Here is a 17,092-nt window from a genome sequence, read left to right as displayed (position 1 = left end):
GTCAGTAACGGTTACTTTTTTAGACCAAGCAGAGGGAAAAAAAAATATGGAATCACTCAATTCTGAGGAAAAAATTATGGAATCATGAAAAACAAAAGAACGCTCCAACACATCACTAGTATTTTGTTGCGCCACCTCTGGCTTTTATAACAGCTTGCAGTCTCTGAGGCACGGACTTAATGAGTGACAAACAGTACTCTTCATCAATCTGGCTCCAACTTTCTCTGATTGCTGTTGCCAGATCAGCTTTGCAGGTTGGAGCCTTGTCATGGACCATTTTCTTCAACTTCCACCAAAGATTTTCAATTGGATTAAGATCCGGACTATTTGCAGGCCATGACATTGACCCTATGTGTCTTTTTGCAAGGAATGTCTTCACAGTTTTTGCTCTATGGCAAGATGCATTATCATCTTGAAAAATGATTTCAACATCCCCAAACATCCTTTCAATTGATGGGATAAGAAAAGTGTCCAAAATATCAACGTAAACTTGTGCATTTATTGATGATGTAATGACAGCATCTCCCCAGTGCCTTTACCTGACATGCAGCCCCATATCATCAATGACTGTGGAAATTTACATGTTCTCTTCAGGTAGTCATCTTTATAAATCTCATTGGAATGGCACCAAACAAAAGTTCCAGCATCATCACCTTGCCCAATGGAGATTCGAGATTCATCACTGAATATGACTTTCATCCAGTCATCCACAGTCCACGATTTCTTTTCCTTAGGCCATTGTAACCTTTTTTCTGTTTAGGTGTTAATGATGGCTTTCGTTTAGCTTTTCTATATGTAAATCCCATTTCCTTTAGGCGGTTTCTTACAGTTCGGTCACAGACTTTGACTCCAGTTTCCTCCCATTTGTTCCTCATTTGTTTTGTTGTGCATTTTCAATTTTTGAGACATATTGCTTTAAGTTTTCGGTCTTGATGCTTTGATGTCTTCCTTGGTCTACCAGTATGTTTGCCTTTAACAACCTTCCTATGTTGTTTGTATTTGGTCCAGAGTTTAGACACAGCTGACTGTGAACAACCAACATCTTTTGCAACACTGCGTGATGAGTTACCCTCTTTTAAGAGTTTGATAATCCTCTCCTTTGTTTCAATTGACATCTCTCATGTTGGAGCCATGATTCATGTCAGTCCACTTGGTGCAACAGCTCTCCAAGGTGTGATCACCTTTTTAGATGCAGACTAACAAGCAGATCTGATTTGATGCATGTTAGTTTTGGGGATGAAAATTTACAGGGTGACTCCATAATTTGTTCCTCAGAATTGAGTGATTCCATATTTTTTTCCCCTCTGCTTGGTCTAAAAACGTAACCGTTACTGACTGCCACAATTTTTTTTCCTGATTTCTTATAGTGTTTCTTAAAGCCAGAAAGTAGCCATTTGAAATTACTTTAGTTTTGTATCATGTCTGTGATCTGCTTTTTTTCTACAAAATTAAACAATTGAATGAACATCCTCCGAGGCCGGTGATTCCATAATTATTGCCAGGGGTTGTAGGTCTTTTTGGAGGATCCCTAGGTACCGTTGGATTAACTTTTTGTCAATTACTTCGGTAGACTTAGGTGAGGAGAAACAGGATCTTCTCTGGTTCTGAGCAAATGCACTGGGGCCTCAGTGTAGAGGATGCTAGAAAAGTCAAGGGAGCACCCATGTATTACATGGTGCCAAGATGGATCATGGATAGTAACCATCAGTCCATTGCAATCTAGGATCTATGTGCTGGTATGGCATCAGCATATGGATCCAGACCTTACCTGAAAGAAAACCAGCTGCTATTCTAGCATTTTCACTCTGAGCACACCTGATGCTATCTGAACACAAAAGTGGAGCAAAAAAGATTCTGCTTAATACGTGACTGAGAGACCACATGGGAACACCAGTTTCTCTTTGCATTACCGGAATTGTGTTAGGAAGGACATCCAGCATAAACCTTTGCCAAATCCCACTGTGAACCTGTACTGGAGTCATGGTGGCAAACCTGGGTAGCAAGAAGAAATAAAGCATTCCAGCACTTTGCATGAATGTGGATTTTTTTTTTTGGTGGGGGGGGGGGGGGAGAGAAGAGGTGTCTTTCCCATGTTGAATGGGGATGCTACAGAGAATCCACATTGATTAGCACTGCTGCCTCACAGCTAGGTCACGGATCGATTCGTGGCCTTTCTGTGTGGAGTTTGCATGTTCTCCCCATGCTTGTGTGGGTTTCTCCCACATCCAATGACATGTAGGTTAGGTGAATTGGAAACTTTATACAGTGGCTTGCAAAAGTATTTATACCCCTTGGTATTTCATGTATTTTAATTTATGGTATTTCAAATACAAAAAGTAAATCAGGCTTCACAATATAAAAATTTCTAAATTATCTTCCTTAGACTCAAACTGAAAGTAAATCTCTACAACTTGATATAAATTAATTAAACATATAAAAGCCAAGATGATGAGTTGCATAAGTAATCAGCCTCTTTGGTATAATACCTGTAAATATTCAGTTTGTCACTTTTTTCAGACAAGTCAGGAGATGGATACATGAACATTTCCAAGTCACTGAATATGTCTTGAACTTTATTTACATCAGTTATGAAGAAATACAAACTGTATGGCACTCTATGGTAAATCTATTTGGAGTAGACAGTTCTCAAAAACTGAGTGACTGTGCAAGAAGGAGAAGAGTGAGGAAAGCCACCAAGACAAGCCAGAAGATGTTATAGGCTTTGGTGGCTGTGATTGTAGAAATTGTGCATAGTGCATGTTTTGCATGGCTGACTGCCCATACAGTTATAGAGACTAAATTAAGACTAAATGAATCCATATGTGTATAAATGCATTTATACAGTCTTCATTCATGTTTGGACATCTAGTCCACCGGCTGAGCCGTGGGGAAAAACACAATACAAAGTAAAAACACACAACTATGACTTTGCATATGCACAAATGGAGAATGTATTGAGCACAAGTACCATACTTTCAATTTAGTTTTATTTTAATATAATCTTATTTACATTGTAATTTTTCATAAATGTTTAGTACATAGTAAGTTACATTTGCATCCATTATACAGTGAACTCAGAACCTAGAAAATGCAGATTGAAATGATACTGCATAACAGTCTTCAATGCATTTCAACATTTTCCACCTTTTCTCAATGCCTAGACTTTAATTTTGTGGTGGTTTAATGATTGTATAAAACAAAACAAAATAAAAAAATTGTTCATTCAAGGTGGTGTTGGGGTCTACTAGATAGAGGAAAAATTTAAAGGGGAGAAAAACTTCAGATGGTGGAATTGAGGATGCAGCATATATGAAAGACTTTATCACATATGGCAGATTAAAAAAAAAAAAAAACCTCAAAACTCCCACTTTTTCTTCTTGCCTCAGTTACAAACAAAGCCCCCTCACATCCTCCAACTTCTCCATAGGACGCTAAAAATAAAACTGAAAAAGGTGAGTTAGTCTTTAAAATTTGAGTTGGACAGGTCAATTCCCTTTCACTACATGTAACATGGAATTCAAGATGCTAACACATTAACAGCTGTAATACAGTAACAAAATCATTTCTCCACAATGATATGAATGTTAAAAAAGTAACCAAATACAATAAAAAACCCACTTTGTGGATTGCTTGAACTGCAACTGAACTGACCCTTAAACTCTGGTAGAGGGGTGATGAGAGATTAGTGTGTGCTCTGAACAGAGCATATAGCAGCATGGTCAGTAATCACTTAGTAATAAATAAAATCAGACACTATCAATATCAGAGTGGATGAGAGTGGTCACAGGTAAAAAGGAGGATTACAAAACAGAGGGAGAGGCTCATTTGATCATTTGTACAGATTAACCAGGAGTCATGCCTGATGTATGCACACACACACACACACACACACACACACACACACACACACACACACACACACACACACACACACACACACACACACACACACACACACACACACACACACACACACACACACACACACACACACACACACACACACACGTCACAAACACAAGTGCACTCTGTCCCACATGCACACAAGTTTAATAGACAACAGTGGTTAAACATGAAGTATGAATAATAAATCAATCATCTTGTCAGACAGAAAGACAATCACTCTCCGCCATGTTCTTCAGACTTCTGATTAAAGGTCTCTGTTTGCAGGCTCACATTTGACTGGTTGATTCCATCACTGAGTGTGAATGGAGACAGAAAAAAAAACCCTGCTGTTGTAAAGGATATTCTGAAGAATGACATCATAGCTTGTTATATCTGAAAGATAAAAATCTTCAAAAATGTCTGCAGAAAAATTTAAAACACTTCTTTTGTTTTTCCCTCCCTTCCTCTCTTGATGTGCTTCTTCATTTGACTCCCGACACGTCGGTGTTTTAAGAGGTGGCAAGACACTGTGTCTACTCTTCTGTTGCTTGGCAGCCATGGAAACTTAATATTCTCATATTATATATATATATATATATATATATATATATATATATATATATATATATACACACAGTGCATCCGGAAAGCATTTACAGCGCTTCACTTTTCCCATGTTTGGTTATGTTACAGACTTATTCCAAAACTGACGAAATTCATTTTTCCCCCTCCAAAATCGACACACAAGAACCCACAAGGACAATGTGAAAAACGTTTTTTTTTTTTTGTTGAGATCTTTGTAAATTAATAATAATAATAATAAAAACTAAGAAAACACACGTACGTAAGTATTCACAGCCTTTGCCATGAAGCTCAAAATTGAGCTCAGGTGTATCCTGTTTCCACTGATCATCCTTGAGATATTTCTACAGCTTAACTGGAGTCCACCTGGGGTAAATTCAGTTGATTGGACATGATTTGGAAAGACACTCACCTGTTTACATATAAGGTCCCACAGTTGGCAGTGCACGATAGTGCACAAACTAATCATGAAGTCAAAGGAATTGTCTGTAGACCTCCAGTATAGGATTGTCTTGAGGAACAAATGTGGGGAAAGGGTACAGAAACATTTCTGCTGCTTTGAAGGTTCCAATGAGCACAGTGGCCTCCATCATCGGTAAATGGAGGAGGTTCTGATCCTTCAGGAGTCTTCCTAGAGCTGGCTGCCCATCTACACTGAGCGATCAGGGGAGAAGGGTCTTAGTTCGGAGGTGACCAAGAACCCAAAGATCACTCTGTCAGAGCTCCAGCATTCCTCTGTGGAGAGAGGAGAACCTTCAAGAAGGACAATCATCTCTGCGGCAATCCACCAATCAGGCCTGTATGGTAGAGTGGACAGACAGAAGCCACTCCTTAGTAAAAGGCACATGGCAACCTGAAGCCCAAAGGAGTGGTTTCAGGACAACTCTGTGAATGTCCTTGAGTGATCCAGCCAGAGCCCAGACGGTCGAACATCTCTGGAGAGATCTGAAAATGTCTGTGCACTGATGCTCCCCATCCAACCAGATGGAGATTTAGAGGTGCTGCAAAGAGGAATGGGCAAAACTGCCCAAAGATATGTGCACCAAGCTTGTGGCATCATATTCAAGAAGACTTGGGGCTGTAATTGCTGCCAAAGGTGCATCAACAAAGTACTGAGCAAAGACTGTAAATAATTATGTAAATGTGATTTCTTAGTTCTGTTTTTTTTCCATTTTTGATTTTTCATATTGTCATTATTGGATGTTGTGAGTTGGATTTGAGGTAAAAAAAAAAAAGTTAATTTACTCCATTTTGGAATAAGGCTATAACATAAAATGTGGAAAAAGTGAAGCGTTGTGAATACTTTCAGGATCCACTGTGTTTGTGTGTACATATATATATGAAAAGTGTCCATTAGTTGTGTGCAGGTGCAAGCAAGAGTCTACGGATTCATCACTCCACAGCGAAGCCACAGGTCTCCTCCACTGCCGTCAGCAGCTTCTCATAAAGTTTCTCATAAGACTCGTAGGGAGGGATGTCTATCCTGTTGAAACTACACACATGGCGACAGTGAGTAACCAGTACGTGCACACACATAACATAGGAAATGATTCATGTGTAGGTTTGTAGTCTTACCATGTGTGAGCCTTGGGCAGGTTGTCTGTGTTGGCATCAATCAAATGGATGGTGAAGAGTCTTGGTCCTGCAGAACCTGTAGAGCCTTACACACATACATTCTAGTTATCACTGCTCTAGCTTGGTACACAGCTTACACTTCAAACAATACAAACTTAATAAAATAAAATTAAAAATAACCCAAGCTCACAGTCTGCATTGACCCACAGCACAGTGTGTGTTGAAACTGGAATGATTAAAACAAAATCATAATCGTGGTCGGTACTTCTGCGGAAAAGGCAACAGTGCACCACGTCATCACTTGCCATTAAAAATGTTGAACTTTTACCACCTGCCGCAGTGAGAAGAACAAACCGGATGTCATTTTATCTTTAATGAGAAGACAAGATCAGCAACGAGACATGGACTGTTTAAAGTAGACCTGCTTTGAAATAAATGCAGTCAGATCTTTGGACCAAAAAATGACATATTTACACATAAGATCCTTCTGAATGTAGTAAAGTAAATCTGCAAGCCCAGATCTGTCATTCAACAGCGAAATCTTCATTTAAAAATGAGAAATTTACAGCTAAAATTTAGCCCTCCGCAAAACTGTCAGCACATCCGGGACGCTGCCGAGACGTCAGGGAGGAGACCCTATCCCAGCATGCATTGCGTGCGCCAACTGTAATTTGTGGATTTACGTCAGTTTGCATCTGCACCTTTTTATTGTCTTATACGGAAGGAGAAACTTTTTTAAAACTTCATATTGTCTTGTGGTACGCTTGGTGAGTACACATTTCTTTTATTTGTACTTGAAAATTATTTTTGGGGACTTTTCCATACGCCCGTTTGATTGAGTGGTGTTGCATTGAAAATCTACTGTCTTTCGCCTCTGGTGTTACCGTCGCGGGGTACGGAGGCGAGACCCGAAAAGAATTCAAGTCATTAAAAAGACATAAACCTCTCTCAGTGGCCACGAAGCTCTGCGGCTCAGATTACTGAGACGTGCGGCGCTGCGGATTTTGCAGCGAGAAGTCTGTCCTTGTGAGCAACAGGTGTCACCGGGCGCTCCGCATCAAAACAGCGAGCGTAGTCTCTGGACTTGTGCCAAGTTGGCTGCACCTCCATTCAGTAGACAGAGCCCTGTCTGCGGCTGCACAGCAGACACGGGGGTGTGAGTGGCCTGTGGCGGAATTTAATGAGCGCATGCACTCAGTAAGCGCATCAGAGGCAGTGAGAGCAAGGCATCGGAGAAGAACGGCGCCCGCTGTCGATGTCATCACTGATCTGAGCATGCAGAGCTGTATCTCGCATTCATTGCAGCTTACTTTTGGATGTTGAAACCAGGATGTGTATAACAGTAACATTACTAACAGATAAAATCAATTTCAATGCAGGATCAGACTGAAGGCAGGAGCGCATCGTCTTGTCCCCGACGTTATGGAAATGATCCGGATGTACAAACTGTTTTCGCGGAAGGCTAAATTTTAGCTGCAAATTTGTCATTTTTAAATGAAGATTTCTCCGCTGAATTACAAATTTGGGCTTACAGATTTACTTTACTGCATTCACAAGGGTCTTATAAATACATATCAGCTATTTCTTTCTGAAATCTGACACATTTATTTCAATGCAGGTCTACTTTAAGTGCAGAAAATCACCATTTTAATCAGGTAAATGTGAATAATTTGTGTGATATTAGAGAGAAATGAATCAACGAGTTAGCTCTCATGGATGCTGAAAAAGTTAAAGCTTCTTATTTTTATATAACTATGCAAACTGTATGTCATTAATTTTGAAAAAATTGCCACGTCTCATGTCATTATAGACTGTCTGCAGCTGCAGATGACAAGAATTCTGTATGACAAGAGACATGATGGCTTTTCTCCATCAACGAGTGAAGGCAGCATTACAGTCGCTGATGTGGGTCCGGTAGAAGCATGTGTCCTGTAAGTCTGAATATGACCCACCCTGCAAAGCTTTGAAGCCCTGTAGAGGGACCCTGGTGGAGCCGGTGACAAACTGCAGTAGCCGTCCTCTCCTCTCCTCACTGAAGGCCTCCACCGCCTGCCAGAACCACCGCACCACGTTGCTTTCACTGGTACAGTGCTTCAGGCGAGTGTTTGCCTTCCAGTCTGTGAGATCTATCTTCCCCAGTCCACCGATGATCAACTGGTCAGCAGAAACCAGACGACAGAGAGGTGAAGGTTAGAGGTGAAGGTGGAGAGAAAAACAGTATCAAGACAGAGGTTTAAAAAAGAAAGAAAGAGGAACAAAAACACACAAAGATCAAAGAACAGCCTTTAGAAGTGAGAGATGGAAATAGTGGCGGGCAGCCTATGAAATCTCATTGGGTCAAAGAATGGATGAAGAAGCAGAGGTGACCAAACATCACTGGAAATATGAGGTGGAAACATTTAAAGGCCACACCAATGGTTGCTAAAGTTTTTGAAGCAAGCATCAACATCTAAACATCCATAGAATTAAAATGAACACTCATTTATAAAGATGTATAAATCAGCATTTTTGGCATGACTACATGTTGTGGCATCCTGAAATCTCAAAGTCTATGAGACCAATACTTACCATTCAAGCAAAATGACATCAAACTAGCCATATATAGCTGGTATTTTTTTCTTTACATTTCAATAAAAATACATTACTGACAAAACAGTGAGCTATTTCAAAATGTTAATTAAATAAATGTAGTTTGTGAATAAATATGCAGTTAATTATCTTTTCCTCATACATTTCCTTGATCACCAGGGGCATGTCAAGAGGCACTTTTTGGTACTCATTCTACAGTTTGCTTAAAAAAATGTAACTGACTAAAATTAGACCTACAGTATCAATTAGGTATGAAACAAAGCTTTTGTTAATTATGACAAATGTACCTCAAGTTCTTTATGGTCAAACGGTTTGAGTAGGTGCTGTGGGATGAGCTCAATGAATCCTTTCTGTAGAGCCAAGAACTGGGCTTCGATTCCCCGCATGAACCTCCAGTTCACATAAAGTCTGGGAGAGCGAGAGAGAGAGGTCTCGTGAATGGTGACAAGAACAAAAGTATATGATTTGGTTTAGATTACTTCTAATGTAAACCAAATAAACTGACTGTAATAAAATGTGGACCACAGTGACAGAGTGATTAAACGTTTACAGCAAACAAAAAGAGGGACTAAAAAGAACCCTTCTTACCGTACGTATTCTTTTTTGTTCTCCTCTGTGACGGGGATGTTACGCCCGTTAGGTTTCAGTTCATGTTGTAGGAACTTTCCAAAGGCGTTGTGCTCCACACAAAACGTATGGTCGAGTACTGAAGTGATGTCATTCTCTCTGCACACAGAGAATGGGAATAAGTGAGCAGCACATCAGCAACACACACAGCAGCAGCAGCCAGACAAGTGCCACCGTGCACCATTTATACACGAATGTATTTGCTCACAATATCCAAACGAGGCTCTTGTGCAGTTCAGGGTCAGTGGTCTCCAGGTCGCTGAGCTGGATGGGTTTGCCTAACAGCTGTTTGTAGAAGGGAAGAGTGAAGCTGCCGTTGATGTAGTGACCGTGGAAAACTGCCAGGCCCATCACACGACCGACAAAGTGGAAATATGACAAGTGATCCTGGTCGGAGGAGACAGTCACAGAGTCAGAGAAGGGTATTTCATTTTTTAATGAATGAAATCATTTATACTTCATTTACTGTTGCGTGCATGCATGTTTGTATGTCCTCACCGGGTTGATGGAGGAGTCGGGGTTAATTTGTAGTGTGTAAATATTATCTGTGGAGTACTGGAACAGGCCGTAATAAGGATTCAGCATCTCATGACACAGCAAGTACAGCCATTCCCTAGAGACAATTAGTTCATTTGTAATTTATACTGAGAATTCACAAAAATATGACAGCACAGTGCAACATACAGGAAACAAGAGCAAATCTGAGACCCACTAACAGCTTTAATAAACAAGAAGAGGTGTGAAGGCTCTTTCTCAAGCAACAATTCACAAGAATGCTCTGAGAGCACAAAATCCCCCACTGGCAAATGCGGATTTGGTACAATGCTTGTTAAATTCTGATAACATTTCAAGGAACTGTACCAAGCTTCCCGAAATTCCTCCTAAAAATGAGAGAGAAGTTGATTTCAGACGGCAGGCACCAACTCATGAACCTGACAGTGCGCAGGTTTGTTAATCAAGGGCCATAACTCTGGCAAAATGAATACAATTTGAATGATATGAAATATGTGTATTACCAAACTATAACAAGGACATGTACGGAGTTTCACGAAATTCCTGCTGAAAGTGTGAGAGGAATTGATCGGACAGACAGATGGAAATCGCCACGACATAATCCGCCTTCAGGCCTTCGGCCAGTGGGGGATGAAAAACTAAAGTGTGCTTCTCATTTGCTGACATTCTACCTCTTACTGTGAAAACAAATTAAACTGTCAGGGCTGCAAAGTGTTCTGTTCAGCTGTGAGACATTATAGCAATTAAGTTCCTGTATTTGCTGATGTGCCAGAACAATTTGCATTTTAAGAGATGATTTTTCCAGTCGTTACTACACACTGATGAATGTAAAGAGAACGCTGCCAAATGAGTCAAATCAAAACTTGCCTCATTCTTTGCTCATTTCAGTCACTATTTATTTGAATTTCTGTTTTTTTTTTAAATCATAACTTAACTCATTGCTCTGACCCAAGATATGTCAATTAATAAATTCTATTACATTTAAACATCTGGATAAGCACATAAGAGTGCTGTAGAAACAAGAAAAATTCAAGCTGACTCAAAGAAACCTGTACATATGTGTAAATTATTTTAATCCTATAAAAGACAAGGCGTGTGGACCGGATAAGGAGGTGGTTTCTGCAACGAGAATAGTAGGTACAGATTACTGCATATTGTACCTGATTGTCCACTTTCAACTACTTTAACAGAAAATTACCCACAATCTGCACCAGTTAAATCCAATTACTCACTTTTTTGATCACAATAGGGCAGCACAGTCTCCTTTGAACCCAGCGTGATAACGCGGGATTTGAACACTTATGGGGACCTCCGCTCTCGTTGTGCAATATATACACATCATAACTTCACATGGAAAAACGGTGTACTGTTTCGTTTTCGGCTGCAATCACCGAAGCAGTTGCAAAAAGTGCAGGTTTTTTTCAGTTCCCAGTGGAGAAGAGAAGATGAGGCAAATGTGAGAGGTCGTGTCGGTAAGTGTTAGCCTACACAGCTAACCAGAGTAGCTGCGTTCTATCGCCTGCACAACTGCCTCAACATGTTTGAGCTCTGGGTCATAAATAAAGTGCAACACATGTCTACTTTCCACTACATCGTCACCTTTTCCTTGCATTTTAACTTTATGTGAAATTTGCCCAAAAACTCAGAAAGTGCGGCATTTTTCCCCAGAAGTAGAGAAATTATGTCGTAAGCGTCATATGTTACCCCTTTAGTGCCTACCCTCAAACGAAACTGCACTGTCCAATTTGTCCTGATGTCACGAATTTTTAAAACACATTTAAAATTTGCTCACAGTGTTCTATGTCACTACTTTTACCACCAATTACACTCAATTTAAGTCCTGATTGGGTATCAGATTTTTATTTTTATTCATTTAACTCTGCCCCCCCCCCACACACACAAACAAACAGACAAGTGATCAAAAATCAGAAACTGGAGACAGGTCTAAAAATACATTGTCAAATAACTGAACAGTAGCAATATTGAGGGGATGCTGGCTGACAAAGAAAAGGCCACAAATGTTTGTTCACAAAAATTCAACATAACCCACCCGTAACATCTTTACTCACCCTCATTTTTTGAAAATTATTATCATTACAAAGGATAGATTAGCAAACACGTATCACCTGGCCACACCACCGTAATCCAGACCTTCCTCTCCCCTGAACTTCACCATGAGACGCTTCTTCAGGTCTTTAGGCCTCATCTTCATTATCTGGCGATACGACTCCTTTAACCCAGAAGCACAACGTGTGACGACACAAACACACAAGGAAACAATTAGTGATCCACAACACAAAATTCAATTAAATTAATTTATATAGCGCCAAATCACAACATAACTTGCCCCAAGGTGCTTCACAACTGTAAGATCTAACCTTAAAAATCCATGTTCTGTCCTGTCTGCTCTTACTCTGTACTCTCACACTGATTTCATATTTTGACTATTAATGCTTCTCTATAAATGAATCACCTATCACTGCATGTATTTATGAGACAAAAGCATTATGCATCTTATGTACATGCTGAATAAAAAAATCTGAATATGAACAACGTGTTTTGTACCATAACATGACTATGATAAATTAATTAATTATTATTATCATCATTATGTGCAACAGAGGTTTAGTCAAAAACATATGAATGTGTAATACTCTGTGACAGAAACAATTTGTGAGAATGAAGCTGCTGAAGTCATAACTGTTCGTTGTAACTACACCCACCTCAAATATCTCCTCGCGGGAAACCTCTATGCGACAATGACCTGCTTGAGGCTGCTGCAGTGAAAGCTCATGACGAAGCAGCTTCAGCTTATGTACCAAGTCTCTTTCATAGCGTGCTGCAACATCACCATCTCCTCCTCCTCCTCCTCCCTCCTCACCCCCCACATCCATTGGGGGAGCTTGAGAGGTCTCCTTTGCCTGGGATTGCTGGCTAAAGGTGGGGAAGGAGTAGAGAATTTTATATTGGGTGGGTGGGTCGTGTTGGAGGGGAGGGGGGCCCAATATAAGACCAAGTCCATAAATTACATGATTCATCATCATCAGCAGAGCAGATGACTGTTAGCAGACAAGGTTCACAGTTTGTATTCACGAATCCTGTGAAAAGACTGTCACATTACAGAACCTGAAAAAATAAAAATAAAAATAATAGAATCACCTCATGTAGAAGATTTCCTCCCAGCTTTCTTACTTTGTAGTAAATAAATCATAGATGCAACACAAAACATTTTAACTTCAGCAGCCTTAAATTCTGGCTGAGTGAAACATACTTACAACAAATTAAATATAGTTATTTGAATTAATGGCATGTTTTCCCGATCAAGCGCCACATGGTGGCTTAGTGGTCAACACTACGGCCTCGCTGCAAGAAGGTTGTGGGATCGCTTCTCACTTGGGGCTTTTCTGAGTGGAGTTTGCATGTTCTCCTCGTGTTCACGTGGGTTCCCTCTGGCTTCCTCCGACATCCAAAAGACATGCATGTTGGGTGAATTGGAAACTTTAAATTGACCATAGGTGTCTGAATGTGTTTGTATGTTTATATGTGACCCTGTGATAGACTGACGTTCTGTCCAGGGTGTATCCTGAATCACACCCTATGACTGCTGGGATAGGTTCCAGCCACCCCCCTCCCCCTCCCCCCAAACCCTTAAGCAGGTATTCACCTTATTTAGCTCCGGCCACTTTTACAGCACAGGCATTTCCATTTTGGATTAGGACTTCCAGTGAGTGGTGTTTTCAATACAGAACAACGCAAGATATTACATGGATAGAAACAAAAACCTTTTTGAAAAGCTCAAAGGGATCGACTCTGGCTCACCCACGGGTCAGAACAGAGTGGGAAGGTGACATGAAAAAGTGGCCCTTGATTATTTGTAACTACTTTGTGTTGTCACTCAGCGTGGACAGTTTCGCTATGAGGAACTACGAGCTCTGTCCCGCACAGCGTCGCTGAAGCTCATATAAAAGCACAATCAAGTTAAAATACTACCCGACAAGTAGTATCACCGTAATGCCAAGATTACATAACGTTAATATACGTATGGTGTTATTTCATGCAGTGTTTGGTTGCATCAAATGCCAGAAAATGATTAAATAAGATAGCAGCTAATGCTACAAACACAGCTTACCTGTTTGTCTCACTAGCATCCCCCGTGGCTTCTTCAACGGAGTGTTATAGTCCAATAATTTCTCTGGGTAAAGATTCAGTGGTGTGGGGTTTTTTTCTCCATAAAATGAAAAGAACAGACAGGGACGTCTGGGTGGATTTCAAATTCAGCGCCTTTAGCCAGCACCGGAGATCCTCGTATTTCAATGGAGGAGGGAACAAGTTAAATGCTGGACCACAGCACTCAAATCTCTGCTTTCCATGTTCAAAACATTGTTCTGAAAGTGATAGTTTCCTCTTCCTCTAGTTGCTGTGGCACCTACAAACTGAACAATTAATGCTGCTCATGTTTGGACACTTCTAATGTACTGTGTTCCCACTGAGATAATCATTGACGCAGTGACAAACCGGAAGTTGCTTGACAAAATGGCGCAGCCCACCCTGACTTCCTGAATAAGGTGAATAGAGAATGAACAAATGAATGATTATCCAGATAAAGTAGATGCACAAAAGAGAGGAAAAAAAGAAATCACCTTATCATTTACATTTCAGTGATGGTGGTGTTGGTGGTGGGGAGGTGTTGTTGGCATAAATTCAAAAATGACAATTAGTCTGCAGTTATAAGCGAGTGCCTACAGATCTTAACAAGCTGTTGAACTTGGCTAATTGAAAGGAAACATTGTTCCAACAACAGAAGTGTCAACAGAAACAATGGAAAAGATCATAAAAGTTTCCTAACAAGAAAATCCAATAGTGCTCGGCAAAAGATGTTGGATGTTCCCAGTCAGCTGTTTCAAAAATTTACTAGAAATATAAAGAACATGGAAAAGACAGAAAAGAAAAGCATATGGGTAGAATGAGGAAAACATCAAGGAGTCAGGATAGAAAACTCAAAGCAACATGCCTTGGTAACACAATATATACAACAAAAAAATAAAAAGCATTAAAAAAAAAAAAAAAAAAAAAATCGAGGAGTCAATGTTTCTGATGGTACTGTATCAGGGTGTCACTCATTCCAAAACCCACAGATTGGATCAAATACGGTTTTCAAGTCACAGATCGAATCTTTTTCTGATTAGCTGAAATAAAATAAAATAAATAATAACAATACTAAGCTAATTCTACTTTGCTTTAAATTTTTTAAAAGGACATAATGAGCAATGAAAACAAGGTGTCCAATGTTTTATATAATGTTTTAAAATCAAATAATTGTTACAAATATTAAAACTGCAACATGAAAAATATCAGTGAATAAAAATAGCCTTTGTCAAAATCATGACAAGTAAAATAAATAAATAAATAAATGCAGCAAAGCTGATCGGAGTTTATTACTTAAAATTCTTTAAAAAAAAAAAGATAAAGTCTACATTGTGTGGTGAGAGGGCAACAAGAAACATTTTACTTATAACTATTTTGGCATAAATACACTCATCCTACCAAAACAAAAAAGTCAGGAATACTCATCTTTTTTCAGAGCTGTGGACTTTAGTCACCTTTACACTTGAAATGATGGAGTGCAGTGCGAGGATCAAATCCACGCAAGTGTCAAGGTGGCCTCTCTGCCAGCTCGTGTGCAACGCGCATGGAAGAGACGACACTTCGTCCTCAACTCCTTTCATTTTTGAGAGGTTGTGTATTTTTGGATCCAGAAGTGCGCTGAGCATTCAGCAAGCAGTCTCTGACACGTGGACAAGGCTGTTTTTAACAGGCTGCATTCACGACTGCACAAAGTGCACAACCAGCTGCATTATCCTCCGTTCAGCAGCTGCCTTGAAATTAATGCAATTATCACTTTAAAAACAAGTCACTATTCCACAAATTGTATGTAAAGATTCTGAAATTAATCTGTGGTTCACATGTGTGCCAAACTGTGAGAAGCAACCCATACAGATCAGGGATCAATTATATGTGTTACAACATTAGTACTGTAAGACAAGAGCAATAAAGCATGGCGTTTGCCCCTGCTCGCATGTTAATTTGGTGTATTGTTTTATACTAGACTTGATAATGAAGTATGGAAATTATTTTTACAACAAAAGACTGGTGCTTCAAAGATTGTATATGGTATATTTGTACAAGAGGTATGTGGTGTATTGACCCCCACTTTCTAAAGGGACCTTCTTTTAGCTTCTCCCAATACACCACCAAGAAATGGTTTCAATCAGACCAGGCGAATGGAACGGGTGAAAATACAATACCCCCTGAACAAAATCATTGAATGAGGGCATAAAACAGCTGAAAGAAATTAGCTTTCCATTTAGTAATTGCAACCAAAGAGCAGGACAAACACCTAAACAGAAGAAGCAAGTTACCGGATCAATCTATAATGGCCAGTAAGATGGTGCACAAGATTCTGTCAGATGCTGCTCTAATGGATCATAAACATGGCTGCCTGAAGAGAATCAAATTTTCCCACTCATTCATCATATGGAGTTTCATGTCAACTGGATCAGATGACAATCATCATCTCAAAAATGTACAGATCTACAGTGACATTTGAGGGACTTTTCTCATTCCATTAACAGAAAATTGTTTTGTGATGACCATCAGTATGGAAATTAAATCACAGCTTGCCACAAAAAGCGTTAAAAGCTTGTCTTCAGAATTAACCGATTAGCCAGCAAACTTGAATTCAAGCTGATTTTTTTGGGGAGGGGGGTGGTGTGTTTCCAACACAAGTCCCCATCCAGCAAAGCTGTGAACTGTTATTTGTGAGCTGTTATTTGGCCCCAGCTTCATGGAGAATATTGGGCTTTTTTCCCCTCATTTTCTATACCCACGTATTCCAAAAAGGGTGAAGGGGGTGCTGGAGCCTATTCCAACAGTAACTGGGTAAACGGCAGGGAGCATCCTGGACAGACGACCAGTTTATCCCAGGGTCACATACAGCCAGACAAACACATTCCCATGTTCACTTGCACTTACAGTAAATTTAACATGTCCACCTAACCTGCACGTCTGTGGAAGTGGGAGGAAGTCAGAGCACCCGGCAGGAACCTACACAAACATAGGGAGAACATGCAAACTCCACACAGAAAGGCCACAAGTGGGAATTCATCCCTTGACCATCTTGTTGTGAGACAACAGTGCTAACCACTAAGTCAACGTGTTGCCTCCTCAGCATTCAGTGATTCAATCATTTTTTGTCTCTTGTTGTTTGAGACCATATCTGCATCAGGAACATATACTATATGTGCAGTAATGTGTTTGTCTG

At 40.0% G+C, this 17,092-nt stretch overlaps 1 protein-coding gene across 3 annotated transcripts in view; it reads right to left on the bottom strand.

Moving 5' to 3' along the window:
• smurf1 (SMAD specific E3 ubiquitin protein ligase 1) overlaps positions 1-17,092 on the bottom strand; it is a 50,307-nt gene that overhangs the window by 1,310 nt on the left and 31,905 nt on the right. Inside the window, exons 10-18 of one of the 3 annotated variants that reach the window (XR_004565566.1) lie at positions 12,495-12,705; positions 11,898-12,001; positions 9,757-9,871; positions 9,467-9,645; positions 9,220-9,357; positions 8,919-9,039; positions 7,995-8,196; positions 6,043-6,127; positions 5,809-5,959 (exon numbers count right to left, since the gene is read on the bottom strand). Coding sequence is in view for 2 of the 3 variants with exons in the window: in XM_034189996.1 (XP_034045887.1) it covers positions 5,860-5,959; positions 6,043-6,127; positions 7,995-8,196; positions 8,919-9,039; positions 9,220-9,357; positions 9,467-9,645; positions 9,757-9,871; positions 11,898-12,001; positions 12,495-12,705 (1,255 nt within the window). In the remaining variant the exon portion in view is untranslated. Of the gene's footprint in view, positions 1-5,698; positions 5,960-6,042; positions 6,128-7,994; positions 8,197-8,918; positions 9,040-9,219; positions 9,358-9,466; positions 9,646-9,756; positions 9,872-11,897; positions 12,002-12,494; positions 12,706-17,092 lie in introns of those variants that run through there. The other 2 variants (XM_034189996.1, XM_034189998.1) reach the window with 2 other exon arrangements.

The sequence above is a fragment of the Thalassophryne amazonica genome, chromosome 16, assembly GCF_902500255.1.
Source record: "Thalassophryne amazonica chromosome 16, fThaAma1.1, whole genome shotgun sequence".
NCBI lineage: Eukaryota > Metazoa > Chordata > Actinopteri > Batrachoidiformes > Batrachoididae > Thalassophryne > Thalassophryne amazonica.
This window is presented reverse-complemented; position numbering and strand designations above follow the sequence as displayed.